We start from the raw sequence: 27,997 nt of genomic DNA, 5'->3' as shown, positions 1-27,997 counted from the left end.
GAGGGGGACACAGTGTTCTATTTCTCATAGACCAACAGCTGCTGTCTTCAGTGCGGAGAGAGAGGGAGACAGAAGAGGGAGGGCTGTGAGGCGTGAGGCAGTGCGTGTGCTCAGTGTTTAGGTGAATCCACAGCCCTCTGGCTCACAAGGATAAAGGAGTCTCTTCTAGGAAGACCGAGGAACGCAAGACCGGGAATTTTTCTCCTTTACGCATCCGCATCTCTTGTCTATTCGTTCACCACCAGACAACAGACGCTGGTGTTTGTGTTTTGCCTCTCTCTCTCTCTCTCTGTCCTCTTTTTTCGTTCCCTGCATCCATCTGTGTTTCACCTCAGTCCTGAGAGACGAGAGGAAGCGCAAAGTCAGAGGCATCATCCTCCCCTCTTGCACACCCAGCCGGTAAGCTAAGACATACAACATTTTTTTTCCCCCTCTTCATTTTATCTCTTATTTTAGTGCTCTGCTAATAGGAAAGGGGGCTTACATCATGCACCTGAAAGAGAAGCCATGATCTGGCTTTGCTGGAAGAGGAGGAGGCTGAGGCTGAAGGATGGATGTGGTTTGGACTCCAGTCCTAGGCTGGTCGATGACTGGTGCTTGGTTTCAGCGGGGCTTTGGCTGAGAGAGGGTGTCTGTGGGCAGAAGGACTGGATAGGGAGGGACAGCTGAATTTGTCCCCCACCACATCAGACCCTGAGGGGCTGGTCAGTTGGGGCTTGTCCTCTTTCACTGCAGTGTTTATCCAGAGCGCCACGGTCACTGCCACAGCCACAACCAGACTCACATAAATAGGCTTGTGTGGATTAAGACTTGAATATTTCAGTGATGTCTGATGTCATGAGACGTGTGTGACCTAGAACCATCACAGGACATGCATCATATATCATGTGATGGACCAGTCTGTGAACAGTGTGCGGCCCCTTTTGTTTCCGTTCCGACACATTAATTACACCAGGACTTGTTTGCATCGTCCCAAAAGCAGCTCGGCTGGATTCACTGCGGCAGGTGTTGGAGGTGCGTGGGATCTGGCCAAACGTCTCTGCTAACAGCCTGCTGAAACAATTTTCCCAGATTGTGCTGCTGATCAGAAGGGGTGGGTGCAAGTGGCTGGACTGGAAAACAGGGAGGAGGGATGGAAGGAGGGAGGGAGGGTGGGAAAAAAATGAATGGAGGGATGAATGAATGGGAAGTGTTTAAATTTTTTTAAATGAGGACGAATTCTGGTGTCTTTATTCATGAGAGGGAAACAGGTAGAAGGTGGTGCTGCTTCCTGACAGTCGTCTGTGTGCAAGTCAGGTGGAATGAAGAGATGGGGGCCAGGGATGGAGAGATGGATTAATACTAAGGTAGAAAGAGAAAGCTTGATGAAGTACTGTGTTTCTCAGTGATGATGGGAAGGTAGATGGGAAAAACAGACAGGAGAGGTGGGTAATTGGAATATCCAGACTCTGGTTATCTCTGTAATCTACCGACTCTGGTTATAATCCATGTGAGTAGATTAAAAATGATTTACTGCCACATTGACTTTGATAACAAACACACCCTAACCCATACAGAAAACATAGTTTGATAAATTTAGTTAATGTTATTCTAGTGGCTGTATGAAATACTGTACATTTAATAATAATATTTCTTATTCTGTGAAATCTGCAGATAATTATTAACATTGTTTGGTAAAATGAAAATATATCGCTCCAGGTTGGAATTAGAATCCAGAACCTTTTTTTTATAGAACAGCTGTGTTAGCCACCAGTAAAACCAGTAAAACCAGAAACAAATCACCTCCAGATCAGAGTTGCATCAAGACAGGACACTGCTGAATTGAAACTGGTCATCATTTTTAATTGATCGAAATTAATTTTCGATTCATATATTAACAACTATCAATACACATGGCCATTAGCCAAATTCACCATGTACACTGTGTATGTACATATACAAGTACATGTACGATCACATACACAGTGTTCTACATATCGATGGGCTTTTTACACACTATATAAAATTATATACGGTACTGAAAATCATACACATCTATAAATTATGATTATCATAATTCTGAATTATATTGTATATTGTGTTTACAGCCAATAAATGGCAGATCATGATTATGCTGTGCCTTGTATGTTCATGAATCAAACCTTTTATACAACATGCGTGAAGAACAGCTTGATAGACTGAAGCAGCTAATGTGCGCGTGTGTGTGTGTGTGTGTGTGTGTGTGTGTGTGTGCATATTGAGCACAGGAGCTTATTAACCAATGTGTGTGTATAAGGTTTTTTAAGATGGAAGACTGGCTGCTACGGTATTTACTCCGCTGTTGCTAGGACACTCCCTTTGAACATTTTAACCAAGGCTTTTCATTGGCTTGCTGCAATGATGCAAGATTCTCTCACCCCAAATCTTTCCTGAGCGCCCCTAGAAACATCCCTGTCTGCATTTCCTCCTCTCTCCTCCCTGCTTCTGTGTCACTCTTTTGTCTCACCCCCCTTCTGTGTATCTCTCCTTGTGCCTTCCCTCTATTCAGCCCTCTCCCTCCGTCATTAGCTCATTAATTCATCCCTGCTCTCGATATTTCTTTCGTTCTTCGTCACCCCATACATTCTGTCACTTCCCTCACCCTCGTCGAGTCAAAAGGCTCACAGCAAAATGGTGTTGACAGCATGTGGCCGTGTCTTCCACTGATCATTTTGTCCTGCTGTCTTGCAGAGGATTAGCGTTCTGTGCTTCTCACAACGTTCCGTTTCCGCTGTCCATATGAGGTTCTATATCATATTATGTTGCCTTAGCATGTGTCAGGATTATCATGCTTGACAAGCTGGAAGAAAGGAATGGGGGTTGGGTGTCATAGAGGAAGAGAAGAGTCTTTACATTCTCCTCAGTAATATTCATTTTTTACCTCCATGTTATCTCTCCCCATTTTTCACAACTGAGCAGCGCTCCCCGTTTCGCCTGCGCCGCAGAAGAGAGTAATCTTGGAGAATGTCGGGTAATGCATCTGGAGCCACTGGGAATAGAGAATGGGGTTATTTAAGGTGAAAAGGGGAAAACAATAGGAAAAAGGAGGCACAGATGAGTGACTCTTGTCACGTTTGCAGCATCTCTATCTCACCGTTTGGAGAGCTGTCCTCACACCTCATCAGGTGATGTGTCATGAGCTCCAATTTTAAATGAACCACACAGGGCTTATACGAAGAATATATGAAGATGGAGGGCACATGCAATGAAATGCAAATATGTGTAGCTACCTGAGGGTGTCATGGTTTACATCTGAAAACCTTTTGTCAAATACTGTACCATGAAGCAGAGGAGATGTCCACATGACAGGTCAACAACCTGAAAGCTAAAGAGTGGCAGCAAACTGACAGGATGCTCGATGAAACCTGAATCTACTGTCATCTAAATATTTTACTCATCTACTTTAAATGTTGGTTTCTACTGTACTGTGACAATAGTAATTAACTAATAACACATTCTGTATGTTTGTCCATGTGTCCTGATCCTAATCTCATTTGAACTCTCTTAATCTCATTGACTGTTTGACCCATCTGTGCAACAGTGACATCTGTCACATGGTGTTCCTTTTGTTTTCACCAGAGTCCAGAGTTTAGACCAAACCATTTTGTAACCAGGGCTCACATCATTTGTGAGATATCTGTCTCCACTTGATAATCTTGTGTTTTTTTTTCAGTCCATATTGTCAGGGATGAAGGATTAGTCCCTCTGATCAGAGATGATCCTGTTAGAGGTGGACAGGGTCCACTGATGGAGGGTATGGATAAAGCATGGAGAGGAGTACAGCTGAAGGGAAATTAAAACTGGTGTAGTTGCTCATCAAACTTATTCTTGCTATCTTAATATACTTACTTTGCACCACATTTGTTTTTGTTGACTTGAGAGCTCATGCCTAAACCTGATCAAGAGGCTATATCAGATTGAGAAGCGTATCGGCTGTTAATGTCAGTGTTTAGCCTCGGCTAATGGGCCCACCAGGGCTATTTTATATCTCTATTAGGAGATTGATCAGTCTTTGCGCCCAATGCACAGCACACACAACTTTAGTCAGAGCGGCTTTTTGCCACATGTTTGATATGAAGTAATATCAAACAGTTCTCTGAGTCTTGTGATCATCTGGAATCGTGTTTGACATCAATAGTTGATAAGCCTTTAATAAATTTTAATAAACGTATTTTTTCCAGGGTGGCACTGTGGTGCAGTGGGCAGCGCTGTCACCTCACAGCTAGAAGGTTCCAGGATTGAGTCCTTTCTGTGTTGAGTTTGCATGTTCTCCCTGTGTCTGCGTGGGTTCTGTCCGGGTTCCCCACTTCCTCCCACCTCCAATAACATGCAGTTTAGGTGGATTGATCATAACAAATTGTGTGTAGGTGTGAGTCTGAGTGGTTGTCTTTTGTGTGGCTCTGTGATACACTGTTGATGCGTCCAGATTCCCAAGCTACTCAAAGGGCTCTATGTGACTGTTCTTCACCACCATCTCTCTCCCCCCAACTTGATGCTTACAGGACATGTATGTGTCTGTATGTTAAGGTGGATGGATGGATGGATTGATGAATATTTCTTTCCACATTTATCAAACCTGAATCACCCGTTTAGATCTATAGTAACTTCTTGTATTTCTCTGATACGTTTTAAGGTATGTTTGGGTCTAACAACAGAGTGATCATTAGTTCTTTCACTGAACAAAAAGCAGCATAAAATAACAAGTTGTGGGCCTGACATTGGGCTAATGTGCCATGCTATTTCTCAAACATGGCATTGTGTCGTATTAGTAAGCATTCCAGGTGCATTTTGAAGGATCTTGATGGAACCAGATTTGTTGTTCTCCTAAATCACTCTAGGGCAAGCTATCCAGCTGCTAAATGTACTTTGTGAGATTCTCACCTTAATGCTTTGAAAGAGAACGAATACGTACGTATAATAGTATAGTCATAATGTTCCTCAGTATTCCTTCAAGAAGAAGAACAAATTCCATTAAAGTCAGTTGTCTGAAATCTTAAAATTTAATAAAACTCTTGAGTTTCCGGTTTTTCTTTAGTGTCATCTAAATTTGAAAATCTTGCAACATTGTATTCATTTAATTGGAAAAGAAATGAAAGGGAAGTCTCATATTCTGAAATTAGTCAGTTTAATATAAAACTTATTGAGAAAACCGATGTAGCGTGACTGAGGGACATTTACTCCATCATGGCAGAACAACTTAGACATGTCTTTGATCAGATCACTTAAACCTGATTGTTGGGTGACGATTGAGGAGCTTTACTAATCAGTTATTATAATATTAAATCTAGCAGGAAAATGAGAAGGACCACAACACATCCTCTGCTGTCTGTTTAAGTCTACTTCAAACAGGATATGATTGGGTTTGATTGATTCTCTATTTCTTTTGCAATAAAAGAGGAAATTGAGAGCGTCTGTATGTAATCAGATTACTTCAGACCTGAGTCTCGTCCTACAATGTTTTGGTTTTCCAGATCAATTGCTGTCCACAACATCAGTAATGTCAGTGAACAAACAGATAAATAACCTTTTCATTGAAAATATCCTGCAATTAGTGCGTAGATGAAGACGGTTGAAGGTGTAGGAAGGTCACAGAGAACACTGCAGGTGGTGAGGGAGTGTAAGTGGACAGATAAATGATCTACTCAGCAAATGTACAGTACTGTATATCAGTTCAGCCCCCAGCACTCTCAACAAGTTGCTGGATAACACCCAACTGTTTGGGGAACTGGGATGTAGGTAAATACATTCAGACAGGAGCAGGATTCCTTGATTATCTGAGATGAATGAAGGAGATGTGCGTTTAAGAGTCGTAATGAGGAGGGTATTTATCATGTTTTCATTATTAAATCTCCGCCTCTCCACCCATGGTGTAAAGACTGGATAATCTTCTCTAATTTAAGATGGCTCAGGGTTAGAGAAAGGTAAAGCTCTTTTATTTTATTATCTCACAGGTTGTGATTTTTTTTATTAGTCTTACAGACTTGAACATTCTGGATCATCAAATTCCAGAATATGACTTCCAGAGCAGCATCAGATCCAGAGTAAACACAGAGTAGAATTTAGAGTGATGCCATTTTGAAATTTTTGTACTAGCATTGAATGAATTATTCATGAAAAGTCTTGTTATTCCATGACTGCAACTGTTGGATCGGTTTTCTTTTCGTTTTGTTTTTTTAATTTGGGATACAGTTGATCAGGATCACCACCAATCAACTTTATAAATATACCTTTAAAAAGCATATAATAATTTTAAAAAAAAGTGATTCTAAAGCCAAAAGCTAAAATAACTGTTTCGCAAAGGTAAAAACAGATTATCATGTTATTAGAAAATGACTTCAGGACAGGATTATCTACTGTGTGGTGTTTACAGGTCCTGCTAATGGTGCTAACTTTAGCAACTCTTTTCTGAAGGTTTGTGCCACTTTTTTGTGTCTGGAACATCCTGTAAATCTTATTCTGATATCAGACATCCGGCCTTTCAGGCCATGTTTAAGACTCCTTGATATAATGTTATTCCTATTCCTATTCCTTAGCTTTCAATCAATTAATGAAATCCATTGACTAATGAAACAGGATGAAATATTTATACAAGAAATTCTGTACAATTTGAAAAACCGATGCTTACTTTTGTTTTCTATGTTAGACCTCTATTTTTTAAATAAATAAATAATAATTAATTAATAATAATTCACTAATTTTATATTTTTTTAATAATTGCTATTGCTAATACAGTTGGTTGACAGACGATGACGAAGCAGTCGATGAAAGTGGGTCATTTTCGTTCAGTCTCCTTACTGTTTAACTAAGTATGTTGTAACGTGTCTTTCAATGTGTGTCGTTTGTCTCTGTTCATTATGGGATGCTGGCAGTCATGCTTGTGTTCAGTGTTTGATCAGGCTCATGAGACACACATTCTCTCTGTGCACATGAACACATGCAGGCTAATTAATTCAGTTTGAGTCAGTGAGGACTCTACTGTGTATATATTATTCTTTTTGCATCAAAAAGGTCTTTAAAAGTAAATCCCAGGACTTAAACACCAAAAGTAGCCAAGATCTCAAACTTTCACAGCAGGGATTCACCAATGTGTCCAAAATCAATTTCTTTTTAGTTCATCCTCATCCTGCTCCATCAATTATTTTCGCTCTGCATCATCTTGGGTTTGTATCCAACATCACAGCCCATTTCCTCTGTTTGAGCACTGATACCATTGAGCCCATCCCAGCAGGACAAGGAGTAACGCTGCATCCTCTGACATGTGAGCAACACAGCACAGCGAGGTGGAGCATCGCCTCCGTCAAGGACAGGCTGGCTGTACCCAGTATATGAAGGGTCGACCGTATACAGACTCTAGGTTGGAGCTTTCTCCATTTTTTCATTGGCTGTGGTCGTCTATCGCCGCCAAGGGACTGAGACTAATGGTCTGTTTCTGTTCCACTGTCAATAGCTGCAGGATGCAGTGTGGTGATCATAGTGATAACTAGGAAGTACCCACAAAGTACATGCCTGCACCAAAGCTGAAAATCATAGCAGACAGGGTTTAACACACTGTATGGTGCAGTCTCTGCTAAATTTAGTCACAAAAATAAACCTCCTAGTGTTTGGAATTGATCATCAGTAGTTAAGTTGTCAACCAAGAAAACATAATTTTAATAAGTGAAATATGTTAAACAGGTTCCTGCTTTAATCACTGTCTGGTAAATGTTGGTCTCTATGTATTTATCAGCTACTGTCCGATAAAGGTGAAAACAATTCATGCAAAACACATGATCAGGGACAGACAGACAGGAATCCAGAGAGACAGACGGACTATGAATGGACTGAAGGAGTGAAGGAGAGTTGAAGGAGAGCGGACAATCATGAGACTGTGAGGCGTCATGGGAGTTGAGTTGGAAGCTGCCTTTATGTACTGTTTTATGGTTGTCTTTATTACCCCCCCCCCCAACACACACACACAAACATACACACGCATATTTAAAGAAACACACGATCAATTCAACTCCATTCAAAATTAATTCAACTCAAATTTTACATCCCTGGAATTAACCTTATAAGCAATAAGGCTGACTGCTTAATGCATGTGTACGCCCCTGTCTTTTTGTGTACAGACAGAGGGGGGGGGTCATAAATGGACACAAGTAAAGGAGGTATCACACAAGTCACAATAATGACACATACACACATCACGAATGCCCCTGTGGACCCCTAAAACAGGGCAATGCTTTCTTTGATAGTGGCTAATAAGCATCCCATGTGACGAATAAACATAACAGCATCTCACCGTACACCCATCCATCCTCCGACAGCCAGAGCTCAGAGCAGAAACAGCTCCCAAAATTGTCATCCAATAGGTAATTTACTACTTTTTCAAAGTTCAAAATGTCCCGCAGCCAAATTTTGGTACTAAAGTATTCAGAGGTGTAGTAAAAATAAGGAATATATTAATTTCTGTGATGGAGAAAAGAAAGAAAACACAAAAGTCAGACTACATTGAATCAACAACTTCGACAATAATGATTCTGTGTAACACTTAATGGATTTAAACCTTTAGTAATATCTGGAGACATTCAAGCTTTTTATCCACCTGTGAGCAGAAAATATGTAAAACACCACATTTGCTGTAGCAGTTATCCATTTAAAAAGTGATCAGAGTGAAGTATGTTACACAACCAGAGTGGATTCAAGTAGAGATCAAACATAGCGAACCCTCTCTCTCTGTCATTTTGCTGTCTCCCACTCTATCCTCCCCTTTTCTTTGTCAGCCTCACGACACAGAATCACAATGCTCATTTGCAATTGCCCTTTCATGAGGCACCCTGTGTATGAGGGAGAGAGGGAGGGAGGGAGGGAGAGAGAGGGAGAAGGCAAGGGGAGGAGGAGGGGTGAGGCTGGAGAATTTCCTTCCATTTCCATCCATCTTTCGCTCTCTCGTTCAACCCTTTTATTCTCCTTCCTTCTTCACCTCAGCGAAGGACGGCAGTATCTCCGTGTGTGTGTGTGTGTGTGTGCGTGCGTGCGTGCGTGCGTGCGTACGTGGGTGCGTGTGTGTATGTGTGTATGTATCCATCCTTGGTCAATCTCTAGCAATGGACTAGCTTGGTCTGACAATGCCAACCCACATCATCCTCCTGCTCTTTGTCTCCACCTCTTGCCTCCTTCTCTTTTCTCTTGTCCTCTTCTCTCCACTCCATTTATTTCCTCTCTTTTCATTTTGCTTTCTGTCCTCTCAACATCTAAGTTTCTTTCCACATCTCTTCTTCTGGTCTCTCAGCATGTTTTCCTTTCCTTTCCTTTCCTTTCCTTTCCTTTCCTTTCCTTTCCTTTCCTTTCCTTTCCTTTCCTTTCCTTTCCTTTCCTTTCCTTTCCTTTCCTTTCCTTTCCTTTCCTTTCCTCTTTTGTATTTTCCCTTCACCATCCTTCCTTCTTTAACCCATCCTCCCCTCTGCTTTCCTATCCATGTCTTACTCTCTTATTTATCTCCTCTCTTCCTCTCCTCCTTTACTTTCACACAACATGTTTTCCCCCCAATCATCATCAGCCTGATCCTATTAACACTCTGGTTTAGATGATGATAAAAATGGATAAACAAAACAGAGGATTAACTGGGTTAAGATGGTGTTTAGTTTGCCGGAAATCCTCCTCTTTCCCCCCTTCTTTCTCTCCAAACAAACAAGCTGAGGCTTCAAGTCAGGACTGTCTACCTTTAGTGATTCAGGATTCAGGAAACAAAGACAAGAACAGGAGGAGAAGATGTGTGGCTTCACGGCTGAATAAAAGAGATGCCTGGAGAGAACACTGGGTGGAGAGAGGGGCTAAAGGTTAAAACATGGAGAGAGAGCATAGGGATAATCACCAGTGTTGTTCTTAAAGAAGGACCTGTTCAGTGAGCAGAACTAATTTGAACAAAGTAGAATGGACTCCCAACAAAAGGGACAGATGTCAGAATGAAAAAAACTTTGCGATCCCTGCCTTCTCCCTCCCAGGCCTTCTCTCGTTACCTCTTTCTGAAATACTTATCTCTCTGAAGTTGCTGAAAAAGCAAGTACTGTATATTTAAAGGCTGTCCCTGTTGGCTAGACCCCCCCCCCCTTCAGCATCTGCTCTCTGGAGACTGCAGAGTAGTCTAATATTTGATTAGCGTGACACTGATTCATGAAGATGCTCCTTAAGTGGCAGTGCCAATATCAAAGTGAAGTCTTCCTGTAGTCTGACTTATAGTTTTTTGCTGCTCTTCCTTCCAACTGGACAAGCCTCACTAAATTTGTGGAGAAGCAGTGAATTCATGGGGCATGAGTTTTCACTGAACCGATCAATAAGTATAAAACAGAAGTGGTCAAGGGCGTAAAGCCACCCGAACTCAGATCAATTCAGGAGTGATGTTTATCTCTGCGGTGTGGATGGACACACACAAACCCTCACCTGTTGTTCCTGAAGCTTTAAAACACTCGTTCCAACCCTTTCCAATAGACTGAGTTGCCATTGAACTGTTAAAATGGATGAACTGCAATGTTTCCAACTAAATATGGAATTAAATTTCAGTTAACAAAGCAACATATTTTTATGTACATATGATGAAAAATGCTCGCTTTTGTATCTCATGTCTACTCGCTGTATGGCAAATATAGAGGTGAACAACAACATTTATGGATCAGGATAGAACTGAACTAATTAGCACAATTAAAAATAGTGTTCCATCAAATCGTGTAGTCACAGCCCCGAAGCTGGAGGAAAATGATGCTGCTCTCATTTGAATCCAATAATAGTCATCATAACAGCTGCTTGGAACCAACAACACAGACTACAGTCCCTCAACCCTAAGCCATCTATCCTGACCTCCACATTCAATGCAGTCATTGGCCTTTTGCTCTTTTACTGACAAGAGAAATCAGTAAATTTCACCTGAAGTAAAACAAAATAAAAATGACAGTTTTACGTAAAATGTCACTATAGAAGTGAATCACCGACACAAGAAACAGATGTAAGGCTTTGGTGATGATCTATCCATCCATCCATCCATCCATCCATCCATTGACCTGATTGACACAACGAAGCCCCCCCTGTGCGTTTGCCAGCACAGGGGGGGCAAAACGAGAGGCTGTGTTTGACTGGCATCGATTCTTCAAAGGCCCTTTGCCTCTCTTCTGTCTGCACCCTCTCTTGATGACATTCAGTGATGCAAGAGTCGTACCAAGAGTGTTAATCGTTACAACAGTGTGTGGGTAAGATGGCGCTGAACATAGAGACAGATACATAATGAACGAGAGAAGCTTAACAAGCTCGATGTGATCAACATGCTCAAAACGACTTCTCAGACCAGACTGATTGAGCTCTGGAGGGATAATCCTGATCATCGTGGATTGGAGCTCATCGTTTGTTTCTCACTTTGATAACTACTGTTTTGCACCATTAAAGCTGAAATGGTGTCACTCCATCAAGGCCATTGTATGACATGCAAGGTAACAAGGTTGTAATATTGTTTTTAATACTAATAAGAAATCAGAAGAAAGATCATTTACCATCATCATTGGATTTACCAATCATTGATAAATCCACAGACAAGAAAGCTAGCAATGAACTAATTAGCATTATTGAAATTTTGGCCCCTAAGAGCCAAATATTAACTTTAGAAATTATCAGCAGTTCAAAGACAGCTTAGAACAGAGTGAATGTATAATTTACATCAACTAGATGGGCAATAATCAGCTGTTGTATCATGTAAATTAAACTGATTACAGTAATACCACCCATCATGTCTTTATCATCAGTTTATGATTTTCCACAATGACTGATCCAGATCTTTATTTTTCAGAAATGTGCAACAGGTTGCCTTCATGGTTGCCTGCTACTTGTATCTAAACTAGCACATTTTCCTGAATACAGTATTGCTGGTTTTCCTCCTCTCGCATTTATTTGACCTTTGCGAGTCTGTCTTTGTCCATACTTTTCTCTGCCCTTGTTGACTCAGTTCCCTTCCTCTTTAAACTGAAACCAAAACTTCCCTAGCCCTGATTTGCAAACACTACTCCATGTGCTGTCAAACTTTATGCTAATTTCTCTTTCTCTCTGTCTTATCTGTCTGCCTCTTTGTCAGGTGGTGGGTGCTGATGCTGTAACCACCGTGTAGAGCTGACAAGCCCTGGTTGATGCAGTGAAGTGTTCCAGAGGGATAAACACACGCGAAGGTAGGAATAAAAAATGAGGAGAGAGAAATGCAGAGAAACCAAGAACAGATTTTTTATTTTTTTTTAAAAAGGACGAGGCGTAGAGAGAGACACCATATGGGTGACTGGGAGAGGAGGAGACAGATGGATGATTTAGGAATAGGAATGAGTAGAGAGGTGGATGAGAGTACAGTCATTGCTTCCGATTGCGTACAGTACAGCTGCTCCCTGGGTTGGATTTACAGGCCAGTAAACATCCAGTCAGACGGTGTGCAACAGAAAGACACATCACTGATGGTTGGACAGAAAGGGACACAGATGGAGAAGGGAGCTTGCACGGTAATATAGTGGTTGGCAAAGATGAGCAGAGCTCTGTAAATCCACAGTGATGAAGCTCCTGGTCCATAACAGGAGGAATCTTTCAGTCAGAGCTGAAAAGAAGCCGAACGTCCCCGAATCAGATGCTTGGCCTCCTGTCTCCACCAGGCTTGCATTTCAAATACCGTGTGGGAGTTGAGACGCGTCTTCATTAAGACTCAAGGAGCCCCTTGGTTTGGTTTCCTCCTGCTGGACTACAGATGGGAGCTATGTCTGCTGCGCAGTTGCACAAGAGAAGCACTTTGCACCACTTTTGTGGTCTCTAATGACAATTTTCTGCATTTCTGCCTGTAAGAGGAAGTGTAACCAGTGGACGTCAACACATTTCCTAATTCACAGTGTTTAATGCAGGGACTGTGACGAATCTAGAGGCTTTCCTGTAATGCAGATGGCTGGACATAGTTGTGTTTGTGCAACCTAAGGGTAACCAGTGAGAATGAATGGCAAGGATATGCTGAACCAAGACAAGGCCAAAGGAGCTGAGAGAGTGTTGTTGAGTGGAGAAAAGAGAAGTAGGGCAGAGAGGAGAGCCAGAGGGGAGATTTTTGAGGAACCCATTCTGACTTAAGAAACAAAAAGAGAGAGGAAGCTTTCTTTGAATTAAAGCACACCCAGAGGAAAAAGACAGAAATGCAAATAACGTAGGCTCTTAATACCAACAACCCTCACCCTCCAGAAACAGATACCTCGCTCTACAAACAGATAAAATACACAACAGCAGGATCGGGGACATTGATTAATGAGAGAAACATTGCGCTTTAAATAGATGTCGGAAAAAACAGAAGTGTGAAGTGGACAGGGATCCACAGAGGAACAAGCTTGCGTCGGTCTCTCAGAGCGGCAACCAGCGCCGCTGTGGGAATGCCGTCTACGCTCTGAGCGGCGCTAAACTGGGATTTACTCACAGCAACGATTTCCAGAAGTAGGGAGGACGGAGACGGGAGGTACGAGAAGAAACTAAAGATAAAGAGCAACTCTTAAGAAAAGTGGGTAAGAGAAGAGAAATGTTTTATCTGTTTTTTCTTGTACTCTGTAGCTAATGTTCAAATATCAAAAACTGGTGTATGACCTCGTATGTGAGCAAACTGGATGCTTTTTTTCCCACATCTTCTTCTGAGGCGAGCAGACCATATCTCCAGGCCAACAGTATCCTGGCAACCATCAGCCGAGCTCTGGACCACATGCTGCTCCCAGCCTCCCAGTATGTGTTTGTGCACGAGGCTGATGTGCAGCTACCTCGAACACAAATTCACACGTTAGAAACACCCGTTTCAATGCTTTAGATGAGATCCTCAGCCTGAGGACGCCTCTGCAATCAACTTGCCATGCAGAAGATATGAATCTGCTATTCATTTATTCATAGTGTCTTATGAGCTTGACGCAGGTGGTCTGAAATTCAGGAAAAAATTTGAGTTTTACTCAGAATATATCTGCCTGTCGATAGATTTTGTAGAGTTAACGTATAAATCAGCAAACAGCACTCGACTAAGAAAGTCTTCAAGCTGTCCCAGCGTCTGTACAGTGGAACTCCATCCCCTGGCTCTCTGTCCCTCAGTGCTGCATTGCAACACCATTCTTGCTGAATGACAGCAAAAAGAAGACTTTATGCTGGATGTTGGCATCTCATAAACATGCTACTGCTAGGCATTAATCAGTCTTACAGAGGGGAAAACTGATAAGCATCTGCTATGTGCGTAAAAACAAAGGAAGTGAAACTTGGCGGCTGCTCACCTTCTACTGCTGCCATCCCCAAGTGATCACAAAGACGCTTTCATGTTCGCATAGCTGAGAGTCATTTTTGATTATGAGATCAGTTTTTATTTGTGTGTTTTTAGACAGGCACATCCCTCGGTCCTCTTCCTCTTTGGTCCCAGAGCATTCGGTTTATTTACATTTGTTAATGCATTCTGAAGGTGGCAAGCTCTTTACTGAAAAAGTGAACTCATTATAATTCACGCCTGCACTATTCAATCAAACATAACATATCTTAGGAAACTTTGGGAACGCCACTAATTCAAAAATGTACTTTAAGTCTGAGGGGTGGGTGTTATAAAATCAGAAGTATTGATGTGACTGAAACTTAAACAGCTCCAACTAATCCTAGTTTTCCTGCCTTGGAAAACTGGAAAACATGAACATGCAGATCAATACAGTTGTGGCAACGGGAGGACACTGGAGACCAACGGCGCCCATAAATGGCTTGTACATGACAAAACATTAAGAAGCCCTTTGAAGCGAGGCAGACTTCGAGGCCAATGACCTCACGCTGGTGCTGTGCTAATTGGAAAACAACTTCAAGCCCGTGAGTGTACTCAGCTTCTGGAACGGAGTGATGTCACAGTTCTGGACGGCTGGGCGGCGATGAACCCCGACCTAAACCCCAGTGGATGATGTTCGGATTGGTGATAGAGTGTGACAGCAGGGGTTGGCTATCAGTTGGATGATATTAGAGGTTGTGTCAGTCCATGAGGAGGAGGATTACTGATGTTTTGCCGAGAAACAAAGTGGTGGATTTTTGAAAAATGACGGGGAAACCTGTCAGGAGCATCATGAGGTGGGACTCTAAATCTCCTGACATGCTGTTCCGTCTGCTGCTGTGAACGTATGAAGTTCGCAGCACTGGTTTGGTTCTGTGCTGGCAGCTGGCCTTTAGGTATGAAGTCTGAAGAGCTTGTTATGAAGTGACCACAGACTGCAGTACATGAAGGGCATTAGGAGAAAGTAGCCTGTACATCGAAGGATTTTATTAGGTTACTATAGCGATGTAAATGGATTTCGACCACCACTCAGCTCCAGTGACTCCCACTGAGTGAGCTAAATGTTTCACCACTGGTTTTAGGGCCACGTCTAATCGAATACATCATACAGTGTGCTGTGGATGAGATGCAGAACATTACCTCTGTCAGGACGACAGAGGAAGAGATGAGGCTTAGAGAAGTGCAGATCAGTACAACAAAATAAACACAACCTGCTGTGTTTTCCATGTGCATGTTGTGTGTTTCATGGACGTTGCCAGGTTCTGTATGCATTTTGTTGTTTCCTCCCCTCCCGTCCAGGTCGCCAGCCATGGGGAACCTCATTAAGGTCCTTGGCAAGGATTTAGAGAACTGTCCACATTTTTTCCTGGACTTTGAAAGTAAGTGAGCGCCGGGGAGTGTGCACGTGTCTGTGTGCTTGAAATGTGAACGCGCACGTGTGCAGCGGAGGTGTGCGGTGGGAGGTTGCTGGGTGGGGTCAGGGGAGGTAAATTATGTTTGGATGTGAGCTGCTGAGTTGTTGATGGTGTGATGGAGCGGTGTTGCGGGTGTGGTTTCTCATTATCAGATGCTCTCTAGTCCCACTTTCAGGGCTTTCTGGTCCTCTCCCATCCACTGAGGGTAAAGAGATAAATAAAATGTTAGAGAGCTGATTTATGCTGTTTCCTTTGGCCCTGAAATTAGCAACTTTTATTTATTCTGACTTAAAAACTTATATTCAGATTTCACTGAATGCAAGTGTGTCATTTTTTTCAAAAGTAATTTAATAAGATTAGATTCATGTCATGTCATTTTAATCTTTTAATCAACCAAATCTTCCAAGAATTGGATATAATTTAGTAAACTGAGCATGATCGAAATGTTTCAAACCAAAAATAAATTAGTGTCTTCAAAATTAAAATCTGTAAAGTTTCATGTTTAGCATTTGATGAAAATTTTGCTTCTCCAGTTATGATCTGTTAGTGATCATAATAACAAGAAAATGACATAAAAGAGCTTTGTCAGGTATTTAAAACAAAGTAAATCAATTTCCATGACAACATATCTTGTGAGACATTCTTTGACAATGAAAACCTTTTTTTCTTTTCATATTGTACAGCAAAGTCATTTTTGGGTTAATTACCCTTATTGACTTTTTTTTACCATAAAACTCTGAAGATGAAGTTACTGCTGTATTTTTAAAATTTATACTTCAGTATATGAAAACAAATAGCTAAGGCAAAAAAGTGGGATTAAAGAAGCTCTGTGTCCATGTCGCCATGCTTCACCCAGGACATACTTCACCATGCCATTCCAACAATCCCCTCTCATCCAGGTCCCCACCCCAAAACCTCTCACACACCACACACACATACACACACAAACATGTGCACAACCCCCCGACACCCATCCCCTCATCACCCACAGACTTCTCCCCTCTCTCTGTTCCAGGGGGCTCATGGGAAACCTCCTGAAAGTGCTGGCTTGCGCCGAACTTGAGCATGGCCCAATAGTTTTCCTTGACTTTGAACGTGAGACCATCCGCTTCTTATTTCTTTGAGTTGTCCCTTTCTCTTTGTTGCCTTTACTTTCCTCATTCCATTAATCCCTGCTGATCATCGTGTCATCTTTATTATTTGCCCTGTTTTCCCTCCTCAATCCTTTTCATTTCTGCTCCAGGAACTGGCATTTGAAAGTCATTTGGCTCCTTTCTAAGAGTCTCATTCACACGCGCCACATCTTGTTAGACGCTGACAGATGCACAATAGTGCGGTGACGCTCCAGCAAAATGACGACAATAATATTTGACTCATGAGCTCCGAAACCAAAGGAAAATGCCAGTCTTTTCTGGGATTCTGATGCTCGGGGATGAAGATGACTTACGAAGGTCTATTTTCATCCCTCCACCTCCTCATCTCCTCGTCCCTGATTGTGTGACCAAATGTATGTCTGACCTATCTGTGTGTCAAGTGTTGAGTGAGTGGAGAATTGAAAGAAATAGGAAGATTGTGAAAGAGGCTGGCAAATTAAACCACCTCTATCCCCCTTTTCCTCTGCTTTGTGAAAATGTCCATCTTAACAAGTCATTTCATTTTAGAGCTCAGTCTGAAAATCTTCTGCAGATTCTTCAATAAATAAAACATGCTTCCAGTCGTAAACGGTGATAAAGCTAACACGCTGACATTTGACTGCAGATGTTTAACCTTTTTGATTTAACATGCTTGCCAGCATTTGTCAGTTTTCACTCCATGTGAAGCATTGATGCTGCTAAAAATGCAAAAATATCAACCGTTTTCTTAAATTTCATTGATGCTGAAATGCTTCCTTTCACTTCTTTCACAGTATTTTAACTGTATGGATGCTGCATGATTCAAGCACGAATAATATGTATCAGAATATTTTAAAACTAATTATGAGATTAAATGAATTGTTTGGATGGAGATATTTACCCAAACCTATTCTGCCCCTCCTCGATCACTTTCCCGCTTTAACAGCTGGCTTCCTTCTCCTCCTTTACTGGCTGTATGTTAAAGTGGGAGAGCTCACTGCTGGCTTTATTTATTATGCCTCTGATTCACTTTACTTCAAAAGCAAGTGGAATGAGTCAGACTCTTGGCAGTTTTAGACATCCTTCCCTCTAACACCCCTGTGCCATCTGTGAGCTCTCTTCAACCCAGAGGCTCAGTCGCCTCTGTCACACAGCTGAAGGCTTGCTTTGAACTCTGGACCGAGGCCATTCGCCTCTGATAAAAGCTCAGAAGATCAAGACAAAATCTCTCAAATTTTAAAAAACCCCCACAAGTGAATAATTTTTATTATAGGACAAATATGAAAGCATTTTTGTTTTGAATCATGTGTTAATAAAAGGTCTCCCTTTATTAAACCAATGCATGTGCTCTAAATTGTTATTGATTTTGCTATTAAGAATGACAGTTGATTAACTTTGCGTAGCATAAAAGTAAAAAATGACTATCACGGTTCTGACAAAGGTAATAAAATCCACCATCTTCAATTTTGAAGGTCAGTAGAAGATTCTGTGTATGTTAAAATTAGTGCAACAGTAAATCAGTAAAGCCCTTTAGTACAGAGTAAGTGATATCTTATTTTATGTAGAGGACAAGAAAGTGTCCCATTCCTTTAGAGCTATGTGCTTAATAACGAACTGAAACTACTGTAGTGAGGAAATAAAAGATGTAGTTGTTTACCAGAGCACTGCAGGAGGATGTGAGAAGTCGTCACTTAAATAGCAAAGCTTTCTGTGCATGTCATGGCACCTATTTGTGCACATATGTTGGCAAATGTTCCATGATTACCATTTCTCTGCAGGGAGGCAGTGCAGAAATAATCACTGCTAGTAGCGCTTGTAGAGCTGCCTGGGCGCGCGCAAACACACACACACACACACACACATGAAGTAAACCCAAACAGCGGGATGACACGAGGACATGTCTTAAATCGTGTTGCTCAGACACTGAATCCCTCCTGTATGCACACAGAATGCCACACAGGCCAACAAAGCAGAAGCGTGACTGGAAGCTGCCCAGTGGCAGAAACACTGGATTCGTGTGCGTTGTGCTCTGCGAAACCAAAACCGGAAAGATTGTCCTCACTTCTGCTGGTTTGTTTAATCGTTTCTCACATTTAAGACTCAAGGGGGGAAAAGAATGTGTCTACATTGTTCCTTGATGTGAGAAAAAAGACGATAAGATCAATTCATCAGCAGGATTACACCTATCCAGACCTTCAGTCTCCACTGAATGAACGTTTGAGATGATTGCAGTTCTGCAGGCAGACACATTGTTCATGTGGTGCAATCCGAGGATTTATATGGCACCTGAAACCCATCAGAATGTTTAACCATCACTTGTGACACCCTCGATCAAACGCCGCAGCTCCCTAGAGTGAAGCTGACTTGTTATTTTCCAGTTCTTACTGACCAAATACTGTAATCAAACCTCACTGTGTGACAGAGCGAGGCCTGCAGGTCTCTCATTATGATTATAAATGGGATAAATCCATTTATTGGCCAGATTTAACCTCAGATGCGTAAAGAATACTAACAAGATGAAATGTAGTAATTTACAAGTAAAGCTTTTCATGTAATATGTGATTACATGCTTTTATCTGGCCTTCTAGGGTGTCATCTATTCAGCTCTCTCTTTACCTAAACTCCTTGAAACCTTTCTACATTTTCTTCTCATTTCTTCCCCTCAATACTTCCATCACTATCAACACCTTGTATCACACTTTCACTTCCCACTCTCTATTTTCCCTTTTCTTGCTCTTCATTTTTCCACTCTCCCCCTCCCAGATGCCCAGCCCACGGAGGCAGAGACAGCCGTGTGGAACCAGGTCAGCGCCGTGCTGGAGGAGGCTCACGGCATCCTAGCCGAGCTGCAGTCTTATAATGGCGCAGGCCAGGAGATACGAGAAGTGAGCACCAAGCAGCCAATAAAGGCTGAACATCAATAAACTGTTGAGCCACAGTGAAGTGTGGAAAAATAATGATTATGGATGATTCACACAGCTTGCAGGGAGAAGTTCTGGTGTACCCTGCATTAAATACAAGCGGTGCTAGAAATGTATGAAAGTTTTTTTAGTTTTTAAAAAAAAAACATTTCATGCTGGATGTTGTGTTACATATGCAGAGGCATAAACATCATCATTTAGAAAGCTGGTCATGATCCATTCCTCTGCAGCACGAACCACTGCTGCTGATTGCCGAGCTGCTGGCATCGCCGTCTTGTTAACAAATAGTGCTGAATCATTTCCTCTCCTTGCTGTCTAACCCTGAGCAAATGGAAACAGAGACCTTTTACACTATATCTCTCTGAAGTTGACAATCTGGGTTTTTTCTATTCTGATTGGCCTTCAATTATTAATCATGATGTTAGAGGAATGTTTTGAAAGAGAAAATGACAAAATGACACAGAATCTGAATTCACATCAGATCATCACAAATTTGATCAATTTAATCAATTACACAAAAATTGAACAAAATCTGCTGCCAACTTGTCAATATTTTTTTACAGACAAACAAACAAATAAAGCCTTATAAATAAACCTCTTGTTGGTAGAGATAAATGTTTCAGCTCAGGACAAGGAGATTTCTCTGCCATATTCCTGTCTTAGTGTGAAATCTGTTCTTATATGGCATCAAGTCTTCCGTGGACAGTGAGGTCACCAAAGCCATTAAATTCATCCCACCAGAGAGAAAGATATGTCAGTATTATCAAATGTGCATCCATATTCTTTAAAGGATGTCATCGTTAAAATGGTAAAATTCTTGTTGTTTTTCTATCAATGAGTTGCATGAAAAACCAACAAAGAATTAATCCCATTAACAAATATTGTGTAGTCAAAGCCTAATGAACAGTGACTCATTCCTTTGTCCCTCCAAAAGCTCTTAAATCTTTTTATTTTTTCACACCAATGCACTGAGTGTTTCCTCATTAAGATCACTGTTACATGTGCACTAATTCATATTTAAAAGTGCTCTCCTTTAGCTTTTTGCTAAAACTGCAGTACACCGCTGTTTAAAGGAGCTAGTGGGCTGTTTCCCTGAAATGCAGCCATACGCTGTAGGGTTTTTTGACAGGAACAGATGGGACTGGACCTGAATGCCACAGAAATAACAGAAATGAAAGAGAAATTGTAGTTTAATTTATTCTGATGGCGATAAAAAGCAACAAAACCTTCCTCCTCTAAAGAATTGTGTTCCTAGTATACAGGACCTGTCTACTGGATTGTTAGAAGTCTGGAAACATTAAAAAGCCTAAATAATGCAGTGATGTGTCATTAGGTCACATCATTAAAAAAAAACTGTGTTACGGAGTCTTTGATGCCTGCTTTTAGGTGGAACTAATCACTATAAAATGTGAATTTGTGAAGTGAAAATGTTACTCAAAAGAAATGCTGCTTTAAGATAAAGAGTATAAATGAGAAAGGAACATTTTTAAATTGTTTTTTTTTTTTTTTTTACAAAGTAATATCTGTCAAACTGTTTTTCCTCGCCCACAGGCCATCCAGAACCCGGGCGACCTCGCTCTTCAGGAGAAGGCCTGGAATGCAGTCTGTCCCCTGGTGGCCAAGCTGAAGCGCTTCTACGAGTTTTCCCTCCGACTGGGTGAGCATAGTTTAAATTCTACACTCATTTCAGGTGATGCGATACTGGAGCTGTAATTATGAGCAAGCAGCTAATTTAACTTTATAAATAGTTTCTGCTGCCACTCACTCAGTCATAGAACGGGAGATATCAGCACAGAATGAGCATCACTCTCATTCGGGTGTCTGTCGCACACAAAGCCAAAACATCTCAGGGTAAGATAACATTTATTTGACTAAAAATTAAAAAAAGAGGAAGATTATATATGTGGAAATTAACAGCGAGACTCTAACCATTATTAATCAATCAATCAAACTATCTATAGAGAGGCTTTCAAACCATTTCAATGCAATTTAATTGCTTTACAAGCAACTGATGACACAAAGGAAATAAAGTCTCAGGTCAACTATTCAGAGATTGAAAAAACCCCCAATAATAATAAAACAATAATATGAGGGATCATTATCAAATGATGACATATAAATAAAATCACAACATAAAGATGGGTTGTCACTGAACAGATGGGCGATAAAAGCACAAGCATCAAAATAATAAAAAAAATGAACAAATATGTGGATATAATAAAATGTAACGGTACAAAACATTAGTATTATTATTATCATCAATGTTATTATATCAACAATATAAATTTATTCAAGCCTCATCCTTCCATCTGAACCCATGCTACAATAAACTAAATGTTAAAGTAAATAAAATACATCCTGGATCAGCCTCTTTCATATATCTGCACCACAATTCAATGGATTCTATTCTGGCCCGGTTTCATGTAGTTTTTGTCTCATCCTGCTGACAAACTAATCATTGGGTTAAAGGACGTCTTGGTGGAGGTAACTAACAGGTAACCAGAGGTTAATTAGGTAAAATGGAGAGAAGCTGCTTTTATACCGTCAGCTCATGTATTCATGTCCTAAATTTCCCAGTTTGGGATAAATAAAGTATATCTATCTATCTATCTATCTATCTATCTATCTATCTATCTATCTATCTATCTATCTATCTATCTACCACCGTCGTGACTCTACATGCAGTCATTCCTTAACACACGCATACGCATCCACACCGTGATGTCCTCACAGCCGTCTCTGCAGCATCCTGACCTAGCAGCCAGGCAGCCGTTGCTAGGGAAACAGTGGTACATGGCTGTCCAGAACAGAGAGAGGGAAGAGAGAGAAGTATGAGCAGAGTAATAGAGTTCGGCTGCCGCCTCTGCTCTGCTTTCCAATAATACTTCGATCTCATGGACATCTTGTTCTCAACTTACCGTAGAAAGAGGCTAACGAATAATTGATGTAAATATATCAGCACTAATGTATCTACAAACACAGAACAATAGATATCCTCTAGACAAGGTCTGTATGGTCTACTTTGTGGACTACAAATAAGTTGATCCTTCTGAGCACCATCTTTCATTTGATTTATGGTTTGATCAAAGGGGCAATAAGATGTTTAAAGATCCTCCAATCAGGAAACAAACAGCTGCAGCGTCGGTGTGTCACCTCAGGAATCAGTGCTGGTGATGGGGACAGTGTGCTAACATCACACTGGAGAGTAGGATGAGCAGGCCCTTTAGATGAAACACTTCAGTGCTGTATTTATAGAAAGGCCTCATACATTTTTAATGCAGACTAAGGGACAGGGGCCCCGGAGACGTTGCTTCTGGGGCGTTACTAGCATATAACGCCTCTGAGGTCCAGCTCTGGTGATTTGTTAGCAGAGGCAGCAGAGCGTATGTGACACGGTGGACGCAGTGGTTGCTGGGATGGTGTTGATGTTCAGGTCACTGAGTGATGTCTGTGGTTCAGTACTTACCGATGGTGGTGGTGGACTGTTTACCTTCAATAAGGTCAAAAACGGTAAATTTAGTATCCCTTCTGTCGTTTCCACTGGCTCTAGATTCTGTGTTGTGACAGCCTCCCTCCTGGAAAGTCTTGACTCTTTGCTGCCAAGTTCTGCAGGGCTGTATCTAAGCTAATGTTAACACACTTATAATGACAAATATATTTAGCAGTTACAAAAGTACTCTATTAATTATCTCATCTCAGAATTAGCATGCTATCATGTGCAAATTATTAGAGGATGCATTTGGTAAAAACCTGTTTTGCATGAGTCCAACAAGGACTGATTTCATCTATTGGAACGAGTTTAAATCTTGCAGTTGCTTAAATTTGGTGTGAAAGAGAAACTCCAGATCCAGATTAGAGACTGAAAGAAATCTGAACAGTTAGGCATCATTATGTGAATACATTTCTGACATGTACGTTTGTTTGCAGAGAATGCTTTGCGCAGCCTGCTGGAGGCGTTGACCAGCCCGCCGTACGCTCCCATGCAGCACCTGGAGAGAGAGCAGGCTTTGGCCAAGCAGTTTGCAGAGATCCTTCATTTTACACTCAGCTTTGATGAGCTAAAGGTGAAGGGCGTTGTTCCTGGTCTAATTACAGCCCCCAGAGACTAAACTCCTGACTGACAGTCCTGAAATATCGATATCTCCTACAGATGACAAATCCAGCCATTCAGAATGACTTCAGCTACTATAGGAGGACCATAAGCAGGAACAGGCTGAACAACCAGCAGGTGAGGCCTTGGAGACATGATCTGGCTCAGGCTGTTAATGCTGCATACATGATCAAATGTTAAGCTTGAAGCAGCACGGCTTCTCTTTCTCTCTTCAAACATTCATGATGGAGGAGGATGCTCCTTTTATCCAGACAGGGAACCAGTATTAGCTCCAGCATCACCAGATGACATGATGACGGGACTGAGTGCAGCTGATTTTAAAAGATGTGTTATCTTTTCATTTTGTCGCACAGCTGGAAGCGGAGAATGAGGTAAATAATGAAATGGCCAATCGGATGTCCTTGTTCTACGCTGAAGCGACACCAATGCTGAAGACTCTGAGTAACGCCACCACCAAGTTTGTTTCAGAGGTAGACTTCCACTTCTTCCTAGAATCAGATCTGTAGATGTGATAGTGGGCAAATTCAGATCTGATGCCATAGCATTATTTTTATTCAGTATGACATATTAGAGGAAAGAACAGGGGTTATCGCCAGAACCAGAATCAGGATCAGAGGTCTGAAGTGAGTCAGAGTCAGTGCCGAGATACAGAAATTAGTGGGATCAGGTCAGTGGACGTCCTGGTTTGAAAAAGTCTTCACCTCAAGCAGACAAATCCCTGTTTTCCTCTCCTAACTTTACATTTCAATAACTTTGAGATTCATTCAAAATGTTTGGGAATGCTGGTCATAAAAGTTGCTGTAGAAATTAAACTGAAGAAGAAGGTTATCTTTGTCTCCACCCTGTGGTAGAATATTTGTCCGATCATTACAAAAAAGTCCTAACGGCTGCATGTCTGAAAAGTCAAATGAATGTAGTTTCAGTGTGTTTTCCTCCTATGTGCTGATGTCTCTGTCCTCTAGAATAAGACCTTGCCCATTGAGGACACCACAGACTGTCTGAGCACCATGGCCTGTGTGTGCCGCGTCATGCTGGAGACTCCGTGAGTACTTTCCACTCTTTCCCTTCACTCCATCATTCCTTTATCAATCCATCTCTTTCTCTGCAGTTTCATTAAAGTGCCCTTTCAAAGCAAATTCAAAAGAGGCTCTCTCAAGTCTGAACGACAAATTAAACAGTCTCAATAACAATAATTCAGAAAGTAAATCATCCGTGAAGCCCTTCATGCTAAATTAGAATGTTGAATCTCTTTCAATAATTGTCTTGATTTCAATAAAAGTCCATCAGTCTTTTCCTGAAAATGTAAAGGCTGCCATATTTTCAATAGTTCATTCCCTGATGACTTTTCTTTTTTTAAATCCTATTCCTCTGTACTGTCTCCGTCACAGGGAGTATCGTTGTCGGTTCACCAACACAGACACCATGCTGTTCTGCATGAGGGTGATGGTGGGAGTCATCATTCTTTATGACCACGTTCACCCCGTCGGGGCTTTTGCCAAGACCTCCAAAATTGATGTGAGTACAATGAAGAAGACAAACTGGTTTCTATCCAAGCCCTTCATCATTGTACTTCTTGCCAGATGATGATGGTGATGCTGATGAGGGTGCAACACATTTGATAAATCATGTATCCCACACAACTTTGCTGTAAACTTCATTTTTTATAAATCCAGTTAGAGTATCCCAGTCCTACCAATAACAGCTGCTAACCCTCTAAAATAAAATTAGTCCAAGCTTCTGTTGAAGAGTTTTTTTTTTCAAATCAAAAAAAATAAGGAAATCCTTCAAATTTATGTCAACGAATATTTTGTTCAAATTATAAAGCAGACAGTTTCTGGACCTTGGTAGTGATTCATAAAGATCCACAAAGGATCATGTGGAGTAACAAGATGATTAAAAACCTTTCTATGTCAAAACATTTACTGCTTTCCCTTTATTTTAGATATTTTTTGTGAAGTACTGAGTTCTTCCATAGAATGGGGGTCGAAATATCCCTTATATCAAACCTGCTAAAGTTAAAAATCCCTCTTTGACTCGTGTCCATCAACAAGCTGAGGTGAGGGCTACCCTTTAAAGACGTGTTCACTCATGTCTGGTATGTTCTTATATGTGTGTGTTTTGTGTCGGTGTGAGGCTGTGGCCGCAGCAGAGGCTGACCTTTCTCTGACTTCCTGTGTTGTCTTTGTGTCGCCAGATGAAGGGCTGCATCAAAGTGCTGAAAGAGCAGCCGTCCAACAGCGTGGAGGGACTTCTGAACGCACTGAGGTGTGTATGTTCACACACACACACACACACACACACACACACACACACACACACACACACACATACACCAGCCGCGAGAGACACACACACACAAGCAAAGATGTAATACGCAAGGATTTTTAATGTCTCGTCCTCTTCTTCAGGTATACGACACGACATCTAAATGACGACAGCACCTCCAAACAAATCAGGGCCCTCCTGCAATGAGAAAGAAAGGGGCGAGAAAAAAGACGGGGAGGAGGAAACAAACACCAGAGGCTGATCAACCACCTTGGTTTATGATGAACAAAGAGAAAAATCATCTCCAGGTTAAGACAAACCTGCTGAGAATTGAAAAAGAGTAAAATAATTATATATATTGTCAGCTGTCCATCATTCTGTCTCTCATTTTGTAAAGTAAGAAAAGAGGAAAAACAGAAAAGAAAATATAGATATATATTAAAACAAGTGAAACACAAGCAGCAGATGAAAAATAAGTAGGATTAAAGAAGAAGCTATATCGCAAGATTTAAAGTCAGAACCGCAGCAAAATGAAAATGTACACACAAAAAAAGGGTTGACGTTTGAGCTGTAGTCCAGTACCTTTGCACACTTTGAAAGTCCTCTCCTTCCCCCTGAGCTGTGATCCTGAAGACCTCCCTGTGCTCCCTCACACTGCTCCTGGGGTTTACAGATGTGGTGGCCTGGCTCCTCCACCTCCTTCAACTGCACTCATCTCCGCAGGTGATTCGTGAAGCAATGTGATGGATGCACTCCGGAGATTTGCTTCTACCTGGTTTCTTTTCTGTGTTGGTGCAGCTGAAGGACATAAGAAGTCTTTCGAGGACGCTTCCATTTTCCCCCTGACCCATCCATTCAAGGGATACATTGTTTTTTCTTTATCAGATAAAGATTACTCCATATTTTTGATCTTACGCTGTGTGGTCGAGCATGAATCATCCTGCGAGCAGTCTGGCTTCATTGGAACAATGTTCTCCATGGTGCTATTTTTGGTTCAGATATCAGAGTACTAGTTTGTTAGAAATCATTAAAAAATGTAATTTTCATCAGGTTTTTTGCACGGATATATTAAATCTCAATTTCTGAGGAACAGCAGGTTCTCTGTGATTTCACATTTTAGTGCAAAAACAGATGATTGGCCTCCAAGATCCAAGAAAGACATTGTAGGAAACCACAGCACACTTACTTCTTCACCCAGTGCCAAAGCCAACTCATTTTTTCTGAAAAATCATCAAAACAGGCTAAATGAGAGAGGGAAGGGGTTTGAGAGGATGAGATATTGTGAAACATCACTGATTGTCATTTTAAGTATAAATGAGGATGAGAAACTAAGTGAGACGACACGCACAAGTCAGAGTGAAACTGATTTTTAAGAGAGGTCTGCGTGTTATGGTGCAACCGTGTGAGTTTTCTTAGCAGGCATCTTCATGGCCATCTGCGGTCCTCGAGGAAAAACATCACTATCTGCATACAAGTTTTTTCTCTTATTATGAGGTTGTTAAAGAACTATGTGACTATTTAAAATGGGAAAATAAAAACGGACATTAAAGGAAGTGCTGTACTTTGGAGGTCTATAGCCCTTAGTCTAATTTAATTTGATCTTATAATATATTTTCTATACAGGGGTATGTGCACAGGCATAGTCTGTATAAATATATAGATGGCATGTTGTAAAAGTTCTGACAGAAATGTGTAAATAAGGTGTTTTTATTCATTTTTAATTGTTCAGTGATGATGAAATTGGGTATGTGTTGTCTCTCAGAATTACCATGCGTTTGGCTTGGACCATCAGACTTGCCGTAGTCATAGGTTTCAGAAATTTAGCTTCATTGTGGCGAATGAACCAGAGGTGGGGGGTG

General features: G+C 41.3%; 1 protein-coding gene across 10 annotated transcripts; it reads left to right on the top strand.

The window, feature by feature from the left end:
* The first annotated feature begins 46 nt into the window (after positions 1–46).
* Positions 47–27,985, top strand: fam49al (family with sequence similarity 49 member A, like). 10 transcript variants are annotated; one of them, XM_068333198.1, is made up of 12 exons: positions 47–399; positions 12,110–12,200; positions 16,745–16,824; positions 19,605–19,726; positions 21,314–21,419; positions 23,690–23,826; positions 23,913–23,990; positions 24,227–24,343; positions 24,836–24,915; positions 25,262–25,388; positions 26,068–26,138; positions 26,282–27,985. In XM_068333198.1, the coding sequence occupies exons 3-12, from the start codon at positions 16,752–16,754 to the stop codon at positions 26,343–26,345; spliced, it is 975 nt and encodes a 324-aa protein (XP_068189299.1). In that variant the 5' UTR covers positions 47–399; positions 12,110–12,200; positions 16,745–16,751; the 3' UTR covers positions 26,346–27,985. The 10 variants fall into 10 exon arrangements, with proteins under 10 accessions (XP_068189299.1, XP_068189303.1, XP_068189297.1 ...); XM_068333202.1 differs by lacking the exon at positions 16,745–16,824 and adding an exon at positions 15,614–15,693; XM_068333196.1 differs by lacking the exons at positions 47–399; positions 12,110–12,200 and adding exons at positions 12,305–13,543; positions 13,676–13,758.
* The last annotated feature ends 12 nt before the right edge of the window (positions 27,986–27,997 follow it).

The sequence above is a fragment of the Antennarius striatus genome, chromosome 14, assembly GCF_040054535.1.
Source record: "Antennarius striatus isolate MH-2024 chromosome 14, ASM4005453v1, whole genome shotgun sequence".
Classification (NCBI taxonomy): domain Eukaryota; kingdom Metazoa; phylum Chordata; class Actinopteri; order Lophiiformes; family Antennariidae; genus Antennarius; species Antennarius striatus.
The sequence above is the reverse complement of the archived record's forward strand: the minus strand, read 5'-3'. Positions and strand labels throughout refer to the sequence as shown.

What these genes read in the sequence shown, in the direction of transcription:
- fam49al (XM_068333193.1), top strand. Translation starts at nt 15,540, where the DNA reads ATGTGCATGTTGTGTGTTTCATGGACGTTGCCAGGTTCTGTATGCATT. An exon ending in CGAGTTTTCCCTCCGACTGG is followed by an intron (nt 21,420 to 23,689) that starts GTGAGCATAGTT and finishes GTTTGTTTGCAG; the next exon opens with AGAATGCTTTGCGCAGCCTG. An exon ending in GGACTTCTGAACGCACTGAG is followed by an intron (nt 26,139 to 26,281) that starts GTGTGTATGTTC and finishes CCTCTTCTTCAG; the next exon opens with GTATACGACACGACATCTAA.